The sequence below is a fragment of the Diplotaxodon limnothrissa genome, linkage group LG3 (genome assembly GCF_057381915.1).
Source record: "Diplotaxodon limnothrissa isolate DT_005_m linkage group LG3, D_limnothrissa_male_GT1.1, whole genome shotgun sequence".
NCBI classification, from domain to species: domain Eukaryota; kingdom Metazoa; phylum Chordata; class Actinopteri; order Cichliformes; family Cichlidae; genus Diplotaxodon; species Diplotaxodon limnothrissa.
This window is the reverse complement of record NC_140598.1, coordinates 5,208,909-5,226,140: the sequence shown is the minus strand read 5'-3', so window position 1 is coordinate 5,226,140 and position 17,232 is coordinate 5,208,909. Positions and strand designations below refer to the sequence as shown.

At 42.2% G+C, this 17,232-nt stretch overlaps 2 protein-coding genes across 2 annotated transcripts in view; one reads left to right on the top strand and one right to left on the bottom strand.

Moving 5' to 3' along the window:
* LOC146634319 (protein NLRC3-like) overlaps positions 1 to 17,232 on the bottom strand; it is a 580,191-nt gene that overhangs the window by 455,515 nt on the left and 107,444 nt on the right. The window lies entirely within an intron of this gene.
* The window catches only part of LOC146634314 (NLR family CARD domain-containing protein 3-like), a 494,998-nt gene continuing 478,771 nt past the window's right edge, over positions 1,006 to 17,232 (top strand). Inside the window, exons 1-5 of the mRNA XM_085376682.1 lie at positions 1,006 to 1,121; positions 1,377 to 1,478; positions 2,471 to 2,549; positions 4,993 to 5,197; positions 5,349 to 7,173. Coding sequence (XP_085232808.1) covers positions 1,006 to 1,121; positions 1,377 to 1,478; positions 2,471 to 2,549; positions 4,993 to 5,197; positions 5,349 to 7,173 — 2,327 coding nt within the window. The remainder of the gene's footprint in view (positions 1,122 to 1,376; positions 1,479 to 2,470; positions 2,550 to 4,992; positions 5,198 to 5,348; positions 7,174 to 17,232) is intronic.

Genomic DNA, 17,232 nt, shown 5'->3' with positions numbered 1-17,232 from the left:
TCATCAGGATCTGTGTTGGTGTGTGGGGCTGTACCTCAGCTTTATGTTGTTACATGCTCATTTGTTCATTTTAACATCAAAGTAATGTTATGAGGAGTAATGAAGTAACGTACTCCATTACTTTTAATTAAAGTGTTCTGTGTAATATGTGTAATAATGACTGTTTTGAGTAATGACCAACACTGATCACAACAAAGAGGAAATGCCTCCAACATGCACAAACATTTGAGCCACAACATGCAGTTAATGTGCACAAATGTCTTTGATATGCTGCTCAGTGATGGTGGTGACTGTCAGAGCAGAGCTACTGAGAATCAATAAGTAATATCAATGATGGGATCAGAATCACTAAATTCTTCTCATCCCTGTCAGTATCATACATGTGCTGTATAATGTGATAAATGTAGAGGTGCTGGCTGTTCTCTCACTCTGCTGTTTAGCTGTAAAGGACGCCTCCCTGCCTTTGTCTCATTCATGACCTTTAATAGTCTCTTCTAACATGCAGAGATCTGTATGATCTGTTTCATAGAGTCTAACCAGCCTGTACAGGTAACAACAACAGTCACTGCATCACTGACACACAAACGTCATCTCTGTCAATAACAACATTCATACATGGAATAAAAACACATCAGTGGATCATTTCTGGAGCTGATGTTTGTGCTCCTGGTGCAAAGGCTCTCAGTTTCCTCCTTGAAATAACATCAGTGGTGGGTCAGCGACATGCTTTCTTTCCCTCTCAGGTTTAAATATCTGGGACTCTCCACCGTTTGGTTTTAGAGCTGAAGAAGCTTCTCAGATGAAACGTCTTCCAGAAACTTAAAGACGTCTCTTTTCTCTCCAAGCTCCTTAGATCACATGACCTGGATGACTGAACCTACAGACATATTGACCTGGTTTCATGGTCACATGACGGGTCAGAGGTCAGCGACTGTAACTCAGTTCCTCCTGTTAATGTGAACTCACTGAGTGTTTGTGGTTTACCTCTCAGACTGACTGAAGATGATGATGGAGGAAGAGGAGGACAGAGCAGAGTCTGCAGGGTCCAGCTGTCCGTCTGTGAGGAGTGACGGGTCCAAAGGTCAAAATCCAGCCTTCAGTGGTGAACCTGGAGCAACGAGGTCAGAGAGCTGAACTCACTGAGTAACAGAAATAATTCTGCACTGACATTATAATCAGTGTTGACTCTGGTTGATTGTCTGACTGTGTTTGTGAGCTGAGAGGAAATGAAAATGAGTTTGTAACAAAAATCAGTTTTGTCCAGTTTTCCTGTAAAAAGCTGAACTCTAATCTAAGAGGATGTTACTGACAGGAAACAGCTGCATTATCTGCAGTCTGTGTGATCACAGCTGCTTCAATCATGTTTGTGTCTGCAGAGGTCAGAGGTCACAGTCTGCAGGGTCCAGCTGTCCGTCTGTGAGGAGTGACCGGTCCAAAGGTCAAAATCCATACTTCAGTGGTGAACCTGGAGCAACGAGGTCAGAGAGCTGTGATGACTCCTTTACATGTTTGTGTTTCCTGGATAAATATGACCTGAAACATCCTCAGATTGTTACAAAGATTCATTAAAAAGAAAACAATGAAAGAGAAAAGATCCAAATGTTCGACTTGGTCATTTGCTGTTTGAGGACAGTGATGCTCATATCTGTGGGGAAAGTGTGACCTGAGTGGGTTCATGTTTGTCTTTAAAGAACAGAGCTGCTCTGATTCTCTTTGTGTCTGATCTGTTAAACAGTCTGAGAGGTCACACAGAGACCCAGCAGCTAAAGCCTGGATCATACTGGCTGCTGTTACTCCATCAGGACAACACTGAACCACAGTGGTGTGGATGTAGTGGATAAATCCCACCATACTGATGCTCAGAGTTAACCACAGGGAACAAAACCAGATGTTACCTTCAGATTGTGACCTTTGGAGTGGACGATGCAGATTTCAATAGAGAATAAATGTTGTTGTTTTTCAGCTGTGAAGAAAGAATCTAATTTTCTGAACTGAAGAATTTATGATGCTGGAAACAACATGGAGACTATAACACAACATTTCCACTGTGTTCATAGAATGAATGTAAAACTGTCAGACATTCATTAAATATGCAAAATGTCTACAGAAGCATCAGAGGATCAGACGTGAAGCACTCAGTGATTTTGATCAAATGACTCATCAGTTATTGATCTGTACTACACTGATCTACCACGTTAGTAAAGCTGGTGTTCTGGTGGTGGAGGGAGACTCGGATCATGTTCTGGTTTTGGAGCAGTGATCTGCTGATGGTTCAGTTTGATGAGCTTCTTCAAAATCATCCCTGACATCACCACTGAAAGGACGTCCATGAAAACAGACTGAAAATTACTGATATGTTCACAATCTGAGAGTTTAAAACTTGACAGACTTGATTCAGATGAAGTTATTTGAGCAGAAACTCCTGGATCTTTATCCTGTGTTGATCTAATCCTTCATGGTTCCTCCACAGAGTGGAGCAGCAGAGCTCAGAGGTTCCCAGTGGTCAGTCTGCCCAGCAGCATCAAACACAGCTGGACTCCATATTTATGGTCTGTACATGTACAACAACTACTTTAATATTAATAATAATGCATTTATTTATAGGTCCCTTTCAGAACACCAAGGACTCTGTGGACTAAATGACCAAAAGAAACAAACTTTGAAATCAGACGGTGCAAATGTGATCACAGGGAAACGTTTTAAACATCGAGGCTTTAAACAGAAACCAAAGTGAAACAGTTTGTAGTCGAGATCAGTGGGAATGAAGCTGAATAACTGTTTCTTCAATAACTTTGAGCAATAAATGACAAATATGATGGAAATTAGCAGCATTAGCACTTACTAATGATGTTAGTCGACACTCGGCTGTATTGAGACGACCACATTAGGTGGTCCTCAACTGTAATGGAAACCAGTGGATCCAGTCCAGTCGTGGTGACCTGTGGTGAGTCGATCTGAGCAGCTACTAATGGAAACAGGGCCATAGATGTGTTTGTGCTTAATAACAGTGAATCACATGAGTTTTACATTACAGTTAAAATCTCATGTTGTTTGTTAAAGTGTGCAGTTCAGGGTGTGTTACTAAAACACTTTCCAAAGACCCAGCCCCCATAAAAAGCAGCCAATCAGCTTCTAAGAGTTACACACCCACACATATCTATCAGGTTAACTCTGGTCTAACACACTTGGATTTAGCTTGAAGAATGTTCCTGTACGAGGACTGAAAATGATTTAATAAGCAGCCAATGTCCAAAGAACAACTTTGACACACCTTCATAAAACCTGTAGAGCAAAGAAAAACTAGCTGAAAGTCTGGCTGCTCTTATGAAAAGTACAGAGAAATTATGGGTCGCTCAACGCTTGTGCACAATATAAGAGTTTAAATAAATCTAAAGAATAACTCAAAGTCCTACAATCATACTGATAAAGTCATCTACAGCTAACTATCCAAGTGGATTTGTTTAAGACAGCTCCATCTGCTGGTGGCCCTCTGCAGGTGCATGAAAGGGGCGTGTTTATAGTGAAAGTAGTAGAGAAAGTAAACCCCACGGGAAGGAGGAGGACTCTCAGCAGCTTCCAGCTCATATTCAGACATTTGACTTCTCACTGAAAGCAGCAAGTTTGAGTGTCTGTACCTTAGTTAGAAGAGATAACATGTCAGTAGTAATTAGAGTTGATTGAGCAATGCTGTCCTTGTAATGTAGTTTATGATTTTTATGGACAAGTCCAGTTTTTCTGTAGAGCCTCTCAAGTTGGTGACAGCAGCAGTGGAAGTTCACGTGTAAACCAGAGCAGCAAATCAGGTCCAAATGTGTTGTTCACAGTGAGTGGGATCATCATTGGCTGCTATGTTAACCTCCTGCAGCAGGATGTCTTTGGTCAGAGAATGGATAGATCACTAAGTCATTGTTGAGTTTAGGGAGACAGTAGACAGTTGGAGGAGGTTCAGCCAGTTGACACACAGTAGATAAAATAACTGAAGGCAGGAGCAGACACCTGTATGACTTTCCACCTCTCACATAGATTATTTCCCTGGGCAGCGCCACAGGGCTGGTAGATGTAAACAAAGCTGGAGGAGAGGATTTATTCATCTGAGAAAAGTCACAGAGTTGTGTCTTGATGCTCAATCATCCAGGTACGTAAATCCCAAAAAGCTTGATTCTGTTCATCTGGATGTTTTCAGTGGGAGAAACGTTTCATCATCATCAGGTGACTTCTTCAGTCTCAGCTGACTGCAGGTTTCAATCTCATAAACAGGACATTTGTATGACTGAAACCAGCCCACTGAAGGAACAATGGGCTGGGAGGTCAGTTCATTGATCATTGGTACGCATATTGTCAGGACCATTGATCAATGGTTGTTGATCAATGGTCATGAGTCCAGTTCACAGAGAGCTGGGGAATGGCTGCAATCACAGCATTGTAAGATGGTGACAAATGTACCCTTAGGCCCCTCCTCCATTCAGAGATGGTCTTTCCTTTTCACATAAATGGCCTCCTTGACTCCGCCCTCAAACCAGCGTTCACATTTACTCAGGACCTTCTTGATGTGAAGTTCTTCTGCTTCGCTGGCTGCTGTGTCTGTGGGGATGGTGTTTGTTCTGTGTTGTAGTGTTCCAGTGGATGATGAGAGTCAAACCTTAAATACTGATCTGTATGCGTAAACAGAGTGAACCTTTAAGACCAGTTGTCTGTACGATCAACTCAGTCACCTGAAACATCTCCAAGTTTCTGGCTTTGATCATCAACCTGTTGGTAGTTCAGCTCTGAACACCAGTGAAATGTTTCTCCCACTGAAATCGCTGCATTCATATGAACAGCATCAACGTTTTGGGATCATGGAGTTGTGGACAAAGTCTCAGTTAATCAGATAAAGTCAAACCTATAATTGGTAAAGAGTTCGTGGATGATATGCCCCTTGATCATAAAGAAGTGGACGTTGTGGATACTGAGGTTCAGAGTGGTGGGTCATTCATAAATATTCTGTTCCAGCTGCTGGAGGACAACATCATCACTTTTGTGAAGAACGAGCTGAAGAAGATCCAGAAGGCTCTGAATCCAAATAAGCCCCAGTGCTTGGAGTTTCAGAGGGAGGATGATGAGCAGAGGAGAAACAGCAGAGAGGCATTTGTGAAGATCACAGTGGACTTCCTGAGGAGAATGAAGCAGGAGGAGCTGGCTGACCGTCTGCAGAGACGTAAGAGGATTTATCTAAAGATTTAAGCTGCTGGATAAATGAGAGACTTGTGACACCAGTGTGTTCAGTCATTTCTCAGTGGGTCAGAAATTGTCATCAGCATTTTGTAAAATATGATTGTTAAAGTTGTATTTTTATTATTATTATTCAGAACTTCCAGCTGCTGTTTGTCATCGTAACCTTAAGTCTAAGCTGAAGAAGAAGTTCCAGTGTGTGTTTGAGGGCATCGCTAAAGCAGGAAACCCAACCCTCCTGAATCAGATCTACACAGAGCTCTACATCACAGAGGGAGGGACTGCAGAGGTCAATGATGAACATGAGGTCAGACAGATTGAAACAGCATCCAGGAAACCAGACAGACCAGAAACAACCATCAGACAAGAAGACATCTTTAAAGCCTCACCTGGAAGAGACGAACCAATCAGAACAGTGCTGACAAAGGGAGTGGCTGGCATTGGGAAAACAGTCTTAACACAAAAATACAGCCTGGACTGGGCTGAAGACAAAGCCAACCAGGACATCCAGTTCATATTTCCATTCACTTTCAGAGAGCTGAATGTGCTGAAAGAGGAAAAGTTCAGCTTGGTGGGACTTGTTCATCGCTTCTTTACTGAAACCAAAGAAGCAGGAATCTGCAGCTTTGAAGACTTCCAGGTTGTGTTCATCTTTGATGGTCTGGATGAGTGTCGACTTCCTCTGGACTTCCACAAAACTACAATCCTAACTGACCCTAGAAAGTCCACCTCAGTGGATGTGCTGCTGATAAACCTCATCAGGGGGAAACTGCTTCCCTCTGCTCGCCTCTGGATAACCACACGACCTGCAGCAGCCAATCAGATCCCTCCTTACTGTGTTGGCATGGTGACAGAGGTCAGAGGGTTCACTGACCCACAGAAGGAGGAGTACTTCAGGAAGAGATTCAGAGATGAGGAGCAGGCCAGCAGCATCATCTCCCACATCAAGACATCACGAAGCCTCCACATCATGTGTCACATCCCAGTCTTCTGCTGGATCACTGCTACAGTTCTGGAGGATGTGCTGGAAACCAGAGAGGGAGGACAGCTGCCCAAGACCCTGACTGAGATGTACACCCACTTCCTGGTGGTTCAGGCCAAAGTGAAGAAGGTCAAGTATGATGGAGGAGCTGAGACAGATCCACACTGGAGTCCAGAGAGCAGGAAGATGATGGAGTCTCTGGGAAAACTGGCTTTTGATCAGCTGCAGAAAGGAAACCTGATCTTCTATGAATCAGACCTGACAGAGTGTGGCATCGATATCAGAGCAGCCTCAGTGTACTCAGGAGTGTTCACACAGATCTTTAAAGAGGAGAGAGGACTGTACCAGGACAAGGTGTTCTGCTTCATCCATCTGAGTGTTCAGGAGTTTCTGGCTGCTCTTCATGTCCATCTGACCTTCAGCAACTCTGGACTCAATCTGCTGGAACAACAACAAACAAAGTCCATATGGTCTATATTGTTTTGGAAACAAAAACCTGAAAAAGAAGTAAAATCTGTAGAGAAACACTTCCACCACAGTGCTGTGGATAAGGCCTTACAGAGTCCAAATGGACACCTGGACTTGTTCCTCCGCTTCCTCCTGGGTCTTTCACTGCAGACCAATCAGACTCTCCTACGAGGTCTGCTGACACAGACAGGAAGCAGCTCACAGACCAATCAGGAAACAGTCCAGTACATCAAGGAGAAGCTCAGTGAGAATCTGTCTGCAGAGAAAAGCATCAATCTGATCCACTGTCTGAATGAACTGAATGATCGTTCTCTAGTGGAGGAGATCCAACAGTCCCTGAGATCAGGAAGTCTCTCCACAGATGAACTGTCTCCTGCTCAGTGGTCAGCTCTGGTCTTCATCTTACTGTCATCAGAAGAAGATCTGGATGTGTTTGACCTGAAGAAATACTCTGCTTCAGAGGAGGCTCTTCTGAGGCTGCTGCCAGTGGTCAAAGCCTCCAACAAAGCTCTGTAAGTACATTTGTATTCATATGCTCGTTGACAAAAAGCAGGTGTGATCAACTAAAACCACTAACAAAATAACCCCCAAAACCACAGTTATGAGTGCTGGTGTCTGAAAAGTGTATACAACTGTTAAGTGATAATCAGTACTCATTTTGTTCAATACTGAATACCTGTCGGCATTTCTGAAATTTTTCTGGGTGTAACTGTCATCAAAGTTACACCCAGACCTGGCCTTGAGTTGTTATCTGAGTTTTAATCATGAACTCTTCTTAAACGATGACAAAATAAAGAAATTTGGCACGTTTTGTTGATACCAAAAGCCTATTGAACTATCCACTGATCTTTTACTGCTCTGTTCTCTGTTCTCTCTCTGATTGTTTCCACATGTTGCTCGTTACTTTCTTGACAAAAAGAGAATGGAATATTGCTAAATGTTATGTAATCTCATTACACTTGATCAAAAGTAAGTTTTTTTTTAATTGTTTTTCTGTTATTTTTCAGACTGAGTCTCTGTAACCTGTCAGAGAGAAGTTGTGAAGCTCTGTCCTCAGGTCTCAGCTCTCAGTCCTCTAATCTGAGAGAGCTTGACCTAAGTAACAATAACCTGCAGGATTTAGGCGTGAAGTTTCTGTCTGAAGGACTGAAGAGTCCACACTGCAAACTGGAAACTCTCAGGTGAGATCAAGCATTTTGTAATCAACTGGCAGAATTAGCAAATTAATAATAAGGTAATCCTTTAATAAGAGGAGATATGGGGGTGTTCTGATGTGCAAAGTAGTCTTATGTTGAAAGATTCTAAAACAAGAAGTAGTTCCTGGGAACTGCTTTCTGTTTTATTGCTGTCTAAGTAGAAACTTGCTGATGAAATTACTGATGAGTTTGCAGAGTTGAATCCACAGAACACAACACAAATATTCTTACACCCATCAATATGTACATAGTCATGGTGTTGGGTGCTGAAGATCATAATTAGAAATTTAATTATAAATTTCTTTAAATGCACATTCAGGTCTGTGACACTCATTCAGACCGTGAGCACTGGCTCTGTGCTACATACAGACATTTCTGCATCCTTGCCATTCAAAGGCACTTTGTTATATATAGTTTATATATGTAGTATTCAAAACTGAACTGTAAGCTTGGTGTTTTTAAAGGAAGCAATTTTAATTCAGTGTTTTCATTAGTCTTAATTTTATACATTTACTACCACTAAGAAGAGAACGGACATGACCTTAAGGCCTGGACAAGTTTAAAACCTTTTGTCCTTCACAATGGAAAATGGGTATCACTTTATCCAGCTTCTAATTTATAAATTCTGCACTCAGCTTTGCCGTCTCCAATATCACTGAAATTCAGCCAGATGCTGCTCATTTTATGCTTTCACTTTTTCCTGACACGCTTGAATTTAAACCTGTGTCTGTGTGTACCAGGCCTGTACCACTAAGCTTGCTTTCTTCTGAACGTTTGCCCCCATCCCTTTCTTTAAATAGTGGCATGATCCCAGGCTGTCTCTTAATGTGATTGGCCACATGATGTGTCCATCAGAATAAAGTCCCAGCCCTGCTGCCATGGAATATCAGCAACCCTGAAAATTCTTTAATAACTGATATATGAAATTATCTCAGGGGCTGAATTTGGCCGACGGGCCATATGTTTGACACCCCTGGTTTAGACAGTTTAGCATTCTATGTTCTACTGAGTTAACTCCAAGCTGAGTAGCAAATCAGCTAACTGCAGCCACAAGCTGCGACTGGTTTTCTTTGTGGATGATGATGTATTCTCCCTTTACTAGGTTCACTCAGGTGTTCCACTCATGGTTGTTATTAACTTCCTGTTTTATTTTGGTAGTTTTCATCTCTGGTGTCAAAGGTTTAGTTTTACTTCCTCCCCTGACATTGTCTACATGAGTTTCAGCTGTACAAGGTTTTATTGCGTGTTTATTGATTTGACGCTTCTTTTTATTTAACTATTATTGTTGACTTCTAAACAATTGTTAAAAAGTATTTTCATTGAAATATCAAATAATTTATTACTTTATCAGCTAATTCATTATACTTCTCTAAATAAGGGTGATAGTGTGTGTGGGTTGTCTTCAGATACTCTGCTTCCTCCCACAGTCCAATGTGAATGAGGCCCAGCTGTAAAGTCACAGCAGTCACACTGTATGTGTCTCATTGTCACTGGAGTTTAGGCTCCATGCATCCAGCTGGTGCTGCAGAAAAAGTAGAAATGTTTCTGTTTGGTTCTAATCTGCTGCTGAGTCTCTTTTACAAAGATAGAACTGCAGCTAATCATGCTCATGTAGCCAGTTAGTAAAAACCCAAGTCACCGTCAGACTAGGGTTGCCAACTTCCTGGGACACCTCGTGGCCAGGGCCGGGCGACCCAGTTGTCTCCACCCTTCCAAGTGTGGTGAATTTTTTAGCTCTTTTTTGTGTGTGTGAAATTATTTTTTTAACCATTTGACTTGAAGTTGATTTAATGATGCATATTCTTTGTGATATGAACACATGGGAAACAAATGATCATTTAGCCATTTATTTGTAGCGCAAAATGACAACATTAACACAATAAAACAGGTCTCTTTCTTAAACAGAAGCCTGTCATGCTTAACTTTAAAGAATATAAGTTAATCTTTCTTTAAAAGAACTCTGTCCTGCTTAACTTAAAATTATATAAATTTATAGAAAACAATAGAAAGAAAAACATTCTTATAACAGTCCACATGAAGTGCATTTAGTGCAGCTGGCTTCAGTTGAGGTATTATTTCAGCTTTTCTAATGCTAATCAGCTGCTCGTGTTTGTAAACCTGCTTGTTCCCATGATTACGCATCATAACTCATCATCATTATTAATCTATGTATTACTTTTATGTATTAGTCATCTATTCGTTGTAATCATCTATCCTTGCAGTTGTTTATTACACAAAATAAATTATATTATCACACTTCTGGCCACATAGAGTTGATATTCACTGCACATGCTCACATTAACCTTAACCAGAGGGTTTAAAAACAACAACAATGTCTACATACCATATCTTCTGCTGCCATGGCCTGGTGAACAACAAATTGGTTAAGGGTTCCCTGAGCTTTCATGCCACTCATGTGCCCACCACTAGAAGCATGCTGCCAGTCCACCATGGCCTATGAAAAAAGTGCGACGGCACACAGTGCAGTGCGCTTTATAGGTGTTATCGCGCACTTTTTCCAGCGAGGTGTTTTCATTTTCCCATTCCTCCCTGCACTTATGCAGCCTTTTTTTTTCTTTCTCGGTGGGGTACAAACATTGCTGGTCGAAGGTGTACTGTCGTCCGAGACTTGCACCGCAGTGTCAGCGTTTGTTTCCCTGTTGGCCATGCTTCTTTTTGTGGTCATCTGTTGTCTTCTGGTATTTTCTCAGCGAGCGACCTTTCCTCTACCAATGAGATAAGTGGTAATCTGAATTGTCATACTCGTGCGTAAGGTCATTGGTCACAAAGCAGGAGAGGGGCTGGGAATTATGTTTTCAAACAAAGCGTTAATTCGATTAACATTTATAGACTACTTTTGATTCTCTCTGTATTACAGGACAAAGTGCGTCCCTTTGGAGCTCAATACGGGACGTGTACTTTTTATTTATTTATTTATTTATTTATTTTTCCTGTCCCGTTTGGCTCTTTTGCATCAGAATTGTTGTCTAAAGGCAAAGAAAGATGCCCAACGGATTTACTTTACCAAATTGACCATCCCAGCCTTGCCATAATGGTCCATTTGATTCACCTTTTATTGTTTATTTTATTTTCACTTGCTGAATACGGGACAGACTTGACTGGGGGAAAGAAGGGGAGAAAGAAAGAGGGAAAGAGAAACAGCTGAGAAGAGGGACGGGGGAGAAGGGCAAAAAACAAAAACCAACAGAATGGGCAGGAAAAAAAAAATGCATCTATCGATCACCTGGATCACCTGCTGAGAAAGAAAAAGGAAAACAAGCAGAAGAGAACAAGAGTAATAGAATAAACAACATCACAATGATATATGGGAATATGACAGTAAATACTAAATATTAAACATTATTGTGCAGCACATAAGATCAACAGAACACAGTGTGCTTTGAGGTAGGAGCCAAAAAGGGTGTAGTTTGTGGGTGTGATCACCCGTGTGTACACCTGTGAGCATGGACGCGCTTGTTTTTTTAAAAGGTTCCTTCATGTAATGATCTGCTAGAGGGTGTGGGGGGGCCACAGCCCCGTCCTCCAGGGCATGAAGCAGGTGTGGAGGAGATCAAAACTCCAGACATCCAGAGGCCCCCAGAACACAAGAGACCAAGGAAGACCAACAGAGGGGCAGCCGCGCCACTGACGTGTACTTTTCTTTCTAAATACGGGACGATTCCGTTATTCAAGGGACGGTTGGCAACCCTACGTCAGACACAGCAGACATTTAGTGATGATCTCACTGTATGTGGTCTTTTAGCGCCTCCTAGTGGTGAATTTGTGGAGTGGTGTTAGTCTGGGTGAGGAGTGTAACTATTGAGTGACACAGACTGAGCCTGCATGCTGGTAGCACCTTAGCCACAGCTCGGGTGTGGAAAAGCTGAAAAAGAAGGTTTTCTAGTTTGTAACGAGGAAAAAACTGAGAGGACTGAGTTAAAGAGAGGCTGGAGAGTAACACAGAGCAGCAATGAAAGCTGTTCACACAGTTTAGACAGTTTAGCATCAAATGTTCTAGTGAGTTAGGTTAGCTCCATGCTAACAAACAAATCAGCTAACTAGCAAGCCAGCTAACTAGCAGACCAGCTAACTAGCAAACCAGCTAAATGTAGCCACAAGCTGCGACTGCGGTTTTATAACGAGAGCATCAGACACTCAGACTGGTTTTCTTTGTGGATGATGATGTATTTTTATTCTAATCCTTCATGGTGATGCTGCCATTCACCCACTGCTCCTGGCAATGTTGCCAACTCCTCAGTAAGGAAAATTGCTATTGGCTGTCCTAAAAGTTGCTGGAAGGAGGTCAGTGTGAATGGACTGTTGTCATTGGTCTGAATGTGTCACTATAAACATGTGCTCTTCATTATTGTGTGTGTAGAACAACAAATAAAACCAAATCACAAAAAGCTTCAAGTCAAAAACACATGAAACTTTGAGGGTTTTTCCCTAGGATGAGGAAGCAGACTCGGCCCCAAACAGCTGGATATATGGATGGTTACCACAGCAACCACAGCAGTGCGCTCTGAGTATATTTAGTTGTATAAAGGTGTTTGTGGTGTGTTGCAGCTGAAGCAGCCTCATGTATGTTGACACAGGGAGAAAATAGTGTGAGAACACTGTTCACAGCAGTCACAGCTCGCTGCCTTCAACAGTCTCTTCCTTCCTTGTTTAGATGTCACTGATATCACCGCTCTCACACTGACCACCTGTTGGAGCTAACATGCTAACATGGCTAACAGCAGGATCACTACATGTAGTCCTTAGTGATGGAAACTGGAACCATGAAGTCAGTGATGCTGGAATAAGCATCTCCACAGTGACACTAATGGTAACTATCATGACTCTTTGATGATATTCTGTGAAACACTGACAGAGAAAAGTGTTGGACAAATCTGAACAAGTCTACTTAATATACACGACTGTCCATAATTTTGATGGACACATGTTTTGGAGAAACGCCCTCCCTCCTGCTGCTCAGTTCACTCCGCTGTTCCACTCATTTTTGTTCATTATAACCTGTTTTATTTTGGTAAGTATGGTCTCTGGTGTCAGACGTTGTCTGGATGAGTTTCAGCTGTGTCACATGACCCTCCTGTGTTGACCTCAGCTGTATAGATGGCTCTGTCCTTCCCTCAGTCTTTATGTCAGTGTCAGTTTCTCCTCCTCATGTGCTGCCGGCCTCTTTTAGATTCTCTTTAGTTTGTTCCTCGTGTCCTTTCATTCCTCAGTTTAAGACACCAAACTCATCAAAGGTTCAGTCTGCCTCCTGAAACACTCCCATTCATGACATGAGACCAATACAAGATGTCCTTGGCAGCACAAACACTGTTTTAAAAGCAGCGATGGGCAAAGCCAGGCTTCGTCAAACTGAAACACTGGAAGCATTTGTGCCATCTTGAAGATGCTGTTCTGTGAAACGGGGACACAGACGAGCCCAGCACAGTTCACAACACAACTACAGACACACAATACATCAGTTTAGTCAAACATAACAGACTGCTGTGTTTACTGTAATAGGCACACAGGTTTACAGCTGTTTGTTGGCCTCATGTTTTGCTCCCAGCCGTGAAGCTTTGGATGCGTTATGTTGACTTTGAGGTTTTCTGGGAGTTTGTGTCATCAGTTCTACACACTGTCAATCAAAGTTACAAGCTGGCGTGGCGTTAGCTTTGATTTGGAATCACTTTGAAAAAGATACATTTCCATGAAAAGATTAAATGTGTTTTCTTTCTTTATACAAAGTTTGTCCCATTTTCACAGGCTCATTCTGACCAATCAGAAGCCTCCATTTCACGCACATCTTTAAGTCGTCCTCAGCTGAACATCTTCTGAACCATTAAAAAACTTTCCTGAACTTTACCTTCTAACACTGGCCTGATGTTTCACTGTCAGTCTGGAGTTTGGCTCATAGTGAACCTGCACAAGTCCTGTTGGATTTGACAGACTCAAAAAGGAAAATAGAGCCTGGAATCAATGTGTTTTTCTAGCTTTCCTTTTTATAGGATCAGTATTTTCTGTATTTCTACACACAGTCTGTGAGTAACAGCTGACAGTGAGGATGATATCCCTGAATGCAGTACATCCTATTTTCTGTTGTAAGTAGAAAAAAGTAGAGCGCAGACAGCTGAAAACTGGGGCCCGTTCTTCGTACCTCGCTTACTACATCCAAGATCAAATGACACATCCAAGACCAAATCATCGCGCTAACCGTGAGCTCGCTGTTCCGGTTCTCCGAACACACCTGTTGTTGACGATTAGTACAGCTGGATGAAGTAATGTGAGATCACTGGGTGGCCCAACAGGGGCTACGCATCGATAGTAGAAACATTGATCAGCAACCCGCTGATTGGTCGGCGAAAATGTCGAAGGGGCGTGCACGGTATTTTCCGGCAGCAGAGCAAGAACTCTTGAGTGAGGGATTTCAGGAGTTTCAGAGTTTAATCAGAACGCAAGGGAACACTGCAAAGGCTGCAAAAGCAAGGAGAGAGGGCTGGCAGGAAGTTGCTGACAAATTAAACTCGTAAGTAATTTAATAATAACAATAATAATGGAGTGGATTGATATAGCGCTTTCCAAGGCACCCAAAGTGCTTTACGATACCACTATTCATTCACTCTCACATTCACACACTGGTGGAGGCAGCTACAGTTGTAGCCACAGCTGCCCTGGGGCAGACTGACAGAAGCCAGGCTGCCATATCGCGCCATCGGCCCCTCTGGCCAACACCAGTAGGCGGTAGGGTAGATTTATCATATCACACCATATTATCCAATATTATATTACATTATATTATATTATAATATGTTATATCATATCCCCTTTCACATTAGAGCCACAACAGGACCCACTAGAACATGGGAACAAGTAAAAGTGAAATATAAGAATATTCTACAGAATGGTAATATCTATCACTTATATTGCTTTTAGTCTCTTGGAAAGAGACCCTGAAATACTCTGTTTGTTTGTTCATAACAGCAACCAAGAAAAGGGCAGAGCAAAAAAAGACAGGTGGTGGTCCTGCACCCCCTCGTCAACAAGTTGGTTAAGTGAATAATACCCTCACGGGAATATCGATATCTCTCTATGAGCACACTGTCACGCTGAGCTAAAGGATCCTGTCTGTCCCGCAATATACGCTGAATCCTGAGGACTCTCCTTATCAATCTTGCACCTTCCACAATGGGCTGCTCGCGTATACGGACAGGACATGGCTGCGACAGACTTCCCAAATCCACCTTCGCTTTTATAGCCGTGGTCTCTCATCTTGATTACACAAAGTAATTTGCAATTACTACTCTGAAATATGAATTACATCTGTAATAATCACATACATGTAATAGAATGTTAATAGTACATTTCCCTTTTTTAGGAAATGACCTGTATGTATCTGTGTGACATCAATAAATGGATCAAGTGCTGCATTATCTTTAGTTACATTGATGTTATTTATTTATGGTGAAACAGTGGAAAAATATCGCTGTTGCTTTCGTATAAATGAAGCGGACATACCTGCGTGGCCGCGATCTAATCCTGTTTACATAAAGTAAACCTGCTCCCGAGCAGGTTTACTCTTACGGATCTGTTGCTATGACAGCAAGTCCCGGATGAGCTTCGGGGAACCGAACGATCCAGGATCACGCGAAATCGTCAACAATCTAATCCAGCTAACTTACTTAGCGAGGTACGAAGAACGGGCCCCTGGTGCCTGTTTGATTTAGTCCTTGAAGCAGTTTTTACTGTTTTTACTGAGATCTTCTAATGATGTTACAGACAGTGTGTGGCTCTCTCTCTGCTGATAGGACTGAATGTGTGTGGAATAAACTGAAGCAGTGATATAAAAGCATCATTCAGCCATTAAAAGGGTCAAAAAGACCAGTCAATGAAAAATGGGAATTCCGGAGACTGGCAATGCCTGGAAGCCGCAGGTATGCCACCTGTGGCAGCTGAGGTCACGTGATCTGAGTGTTTGAACCAGACGTTGGAGCAGCGTTTCCAAACATCTGCACTTCAGAAGCTCCAAAGTGTGGAAACGTCACTGTGGAGCATCTCATCCCTATCTAAGAGATTTTCTTGCCTCTGCAAAGCGAAGCTTGCAAACAGCACCATAGTTTGTCAATCCCAACCAATCAGAGCGCTCCTTATGTCACGTCACATGACTCGTGTGTTTTCCTCTTTGCTTAGCACCCAAAGAACTAAAGAAAGGCTAAAAGGACATTCAGCCAATCAAATCCCTCCTAGGAACAGGAAGTCTAGAGAGGAAATGGAGCAGAGAAGGAGAATCACCAGTTTAAATGTCTGAGTTTTAAACTGGTGACCCTCTAAAGAGGCTTTTATTGACTCTTTCTGTTTTCTTTACAGCTTTTTTCACCATTTAAACTGTTTAATATCAGATTTAGAAATAACTTTTGGACAGTTTTTCTACATTTGCACTAAAATGAGACATAAATAATGACTTTCTGACTTTACGTTGGACTAATCTAACGACTCAGCCTGGCTATGTTGGACTGGGTGTGGCAGCAGCTCCCAGTTTGAGTTCAGGAGACAGACACCCTCTCTACTTTGAAGATCAGCTTCAAACTTTCCTTTTTGATAAAGCTTATAGTTCGAGCTGGATCAGGTGACCCTGAACCATCCCTTAGTTATGCTGCTATAGGCTCAGGCTGTTGGTGGACTTCCCATGATGCTCTGCTTTCTTCTCCCCTCTTTTCACTCCTGATGCTTTTATATGTCACTACTGCGTGTCCTTAACTTTTGTCTCTCTGTTTTGTTCTTGTCTCTCTGAGCTCATCTCTTCTCTTTCCCCTCACCCTGCAACCAGTCATGGTAGATGCTCCTCCTGGAGCCTGTTTTCACTGGGAGGATCTTTGTGTCAAAGGGAGTTCTTCTTCCCACCATCACCAAGTGCTGCTCACAGTGGATTGTGTCGCGAAATCTATCAATGTAGAGCAGTGAGACAAACCACGGAGGCCCCAGAGAAGTGCAATCAAACGATGAGTTTATTAACACACAGGAGAAAACATCAGCCTATGTCTTCTGACAAAAATACATGTTGTGGACACTTACAAAGCAGTGGGGTACACGCCCCCCCTTGGCGTCAATAAAAATAGTCAGATTAAAATATGTTCCAGACATTAGTCACAGTTAATGGTACATCTTGTACATCTTTAATGGATATAAACAGACACAGAACTTTTCTTTTCTGTAACACCTTCCATACAAGGTAATAAACTTCAAGCCCTCAGGGTCTCTGGGGCTAATTATTGACTCTGGTCATCTGTTGCCAAGTAGAGTAAATATAGTGAGACACCAAATGAGTTAAGGCCTCAGGCCTGACACATTCCTAGATTATATGTGTTATATGTATTGTAAGCATCC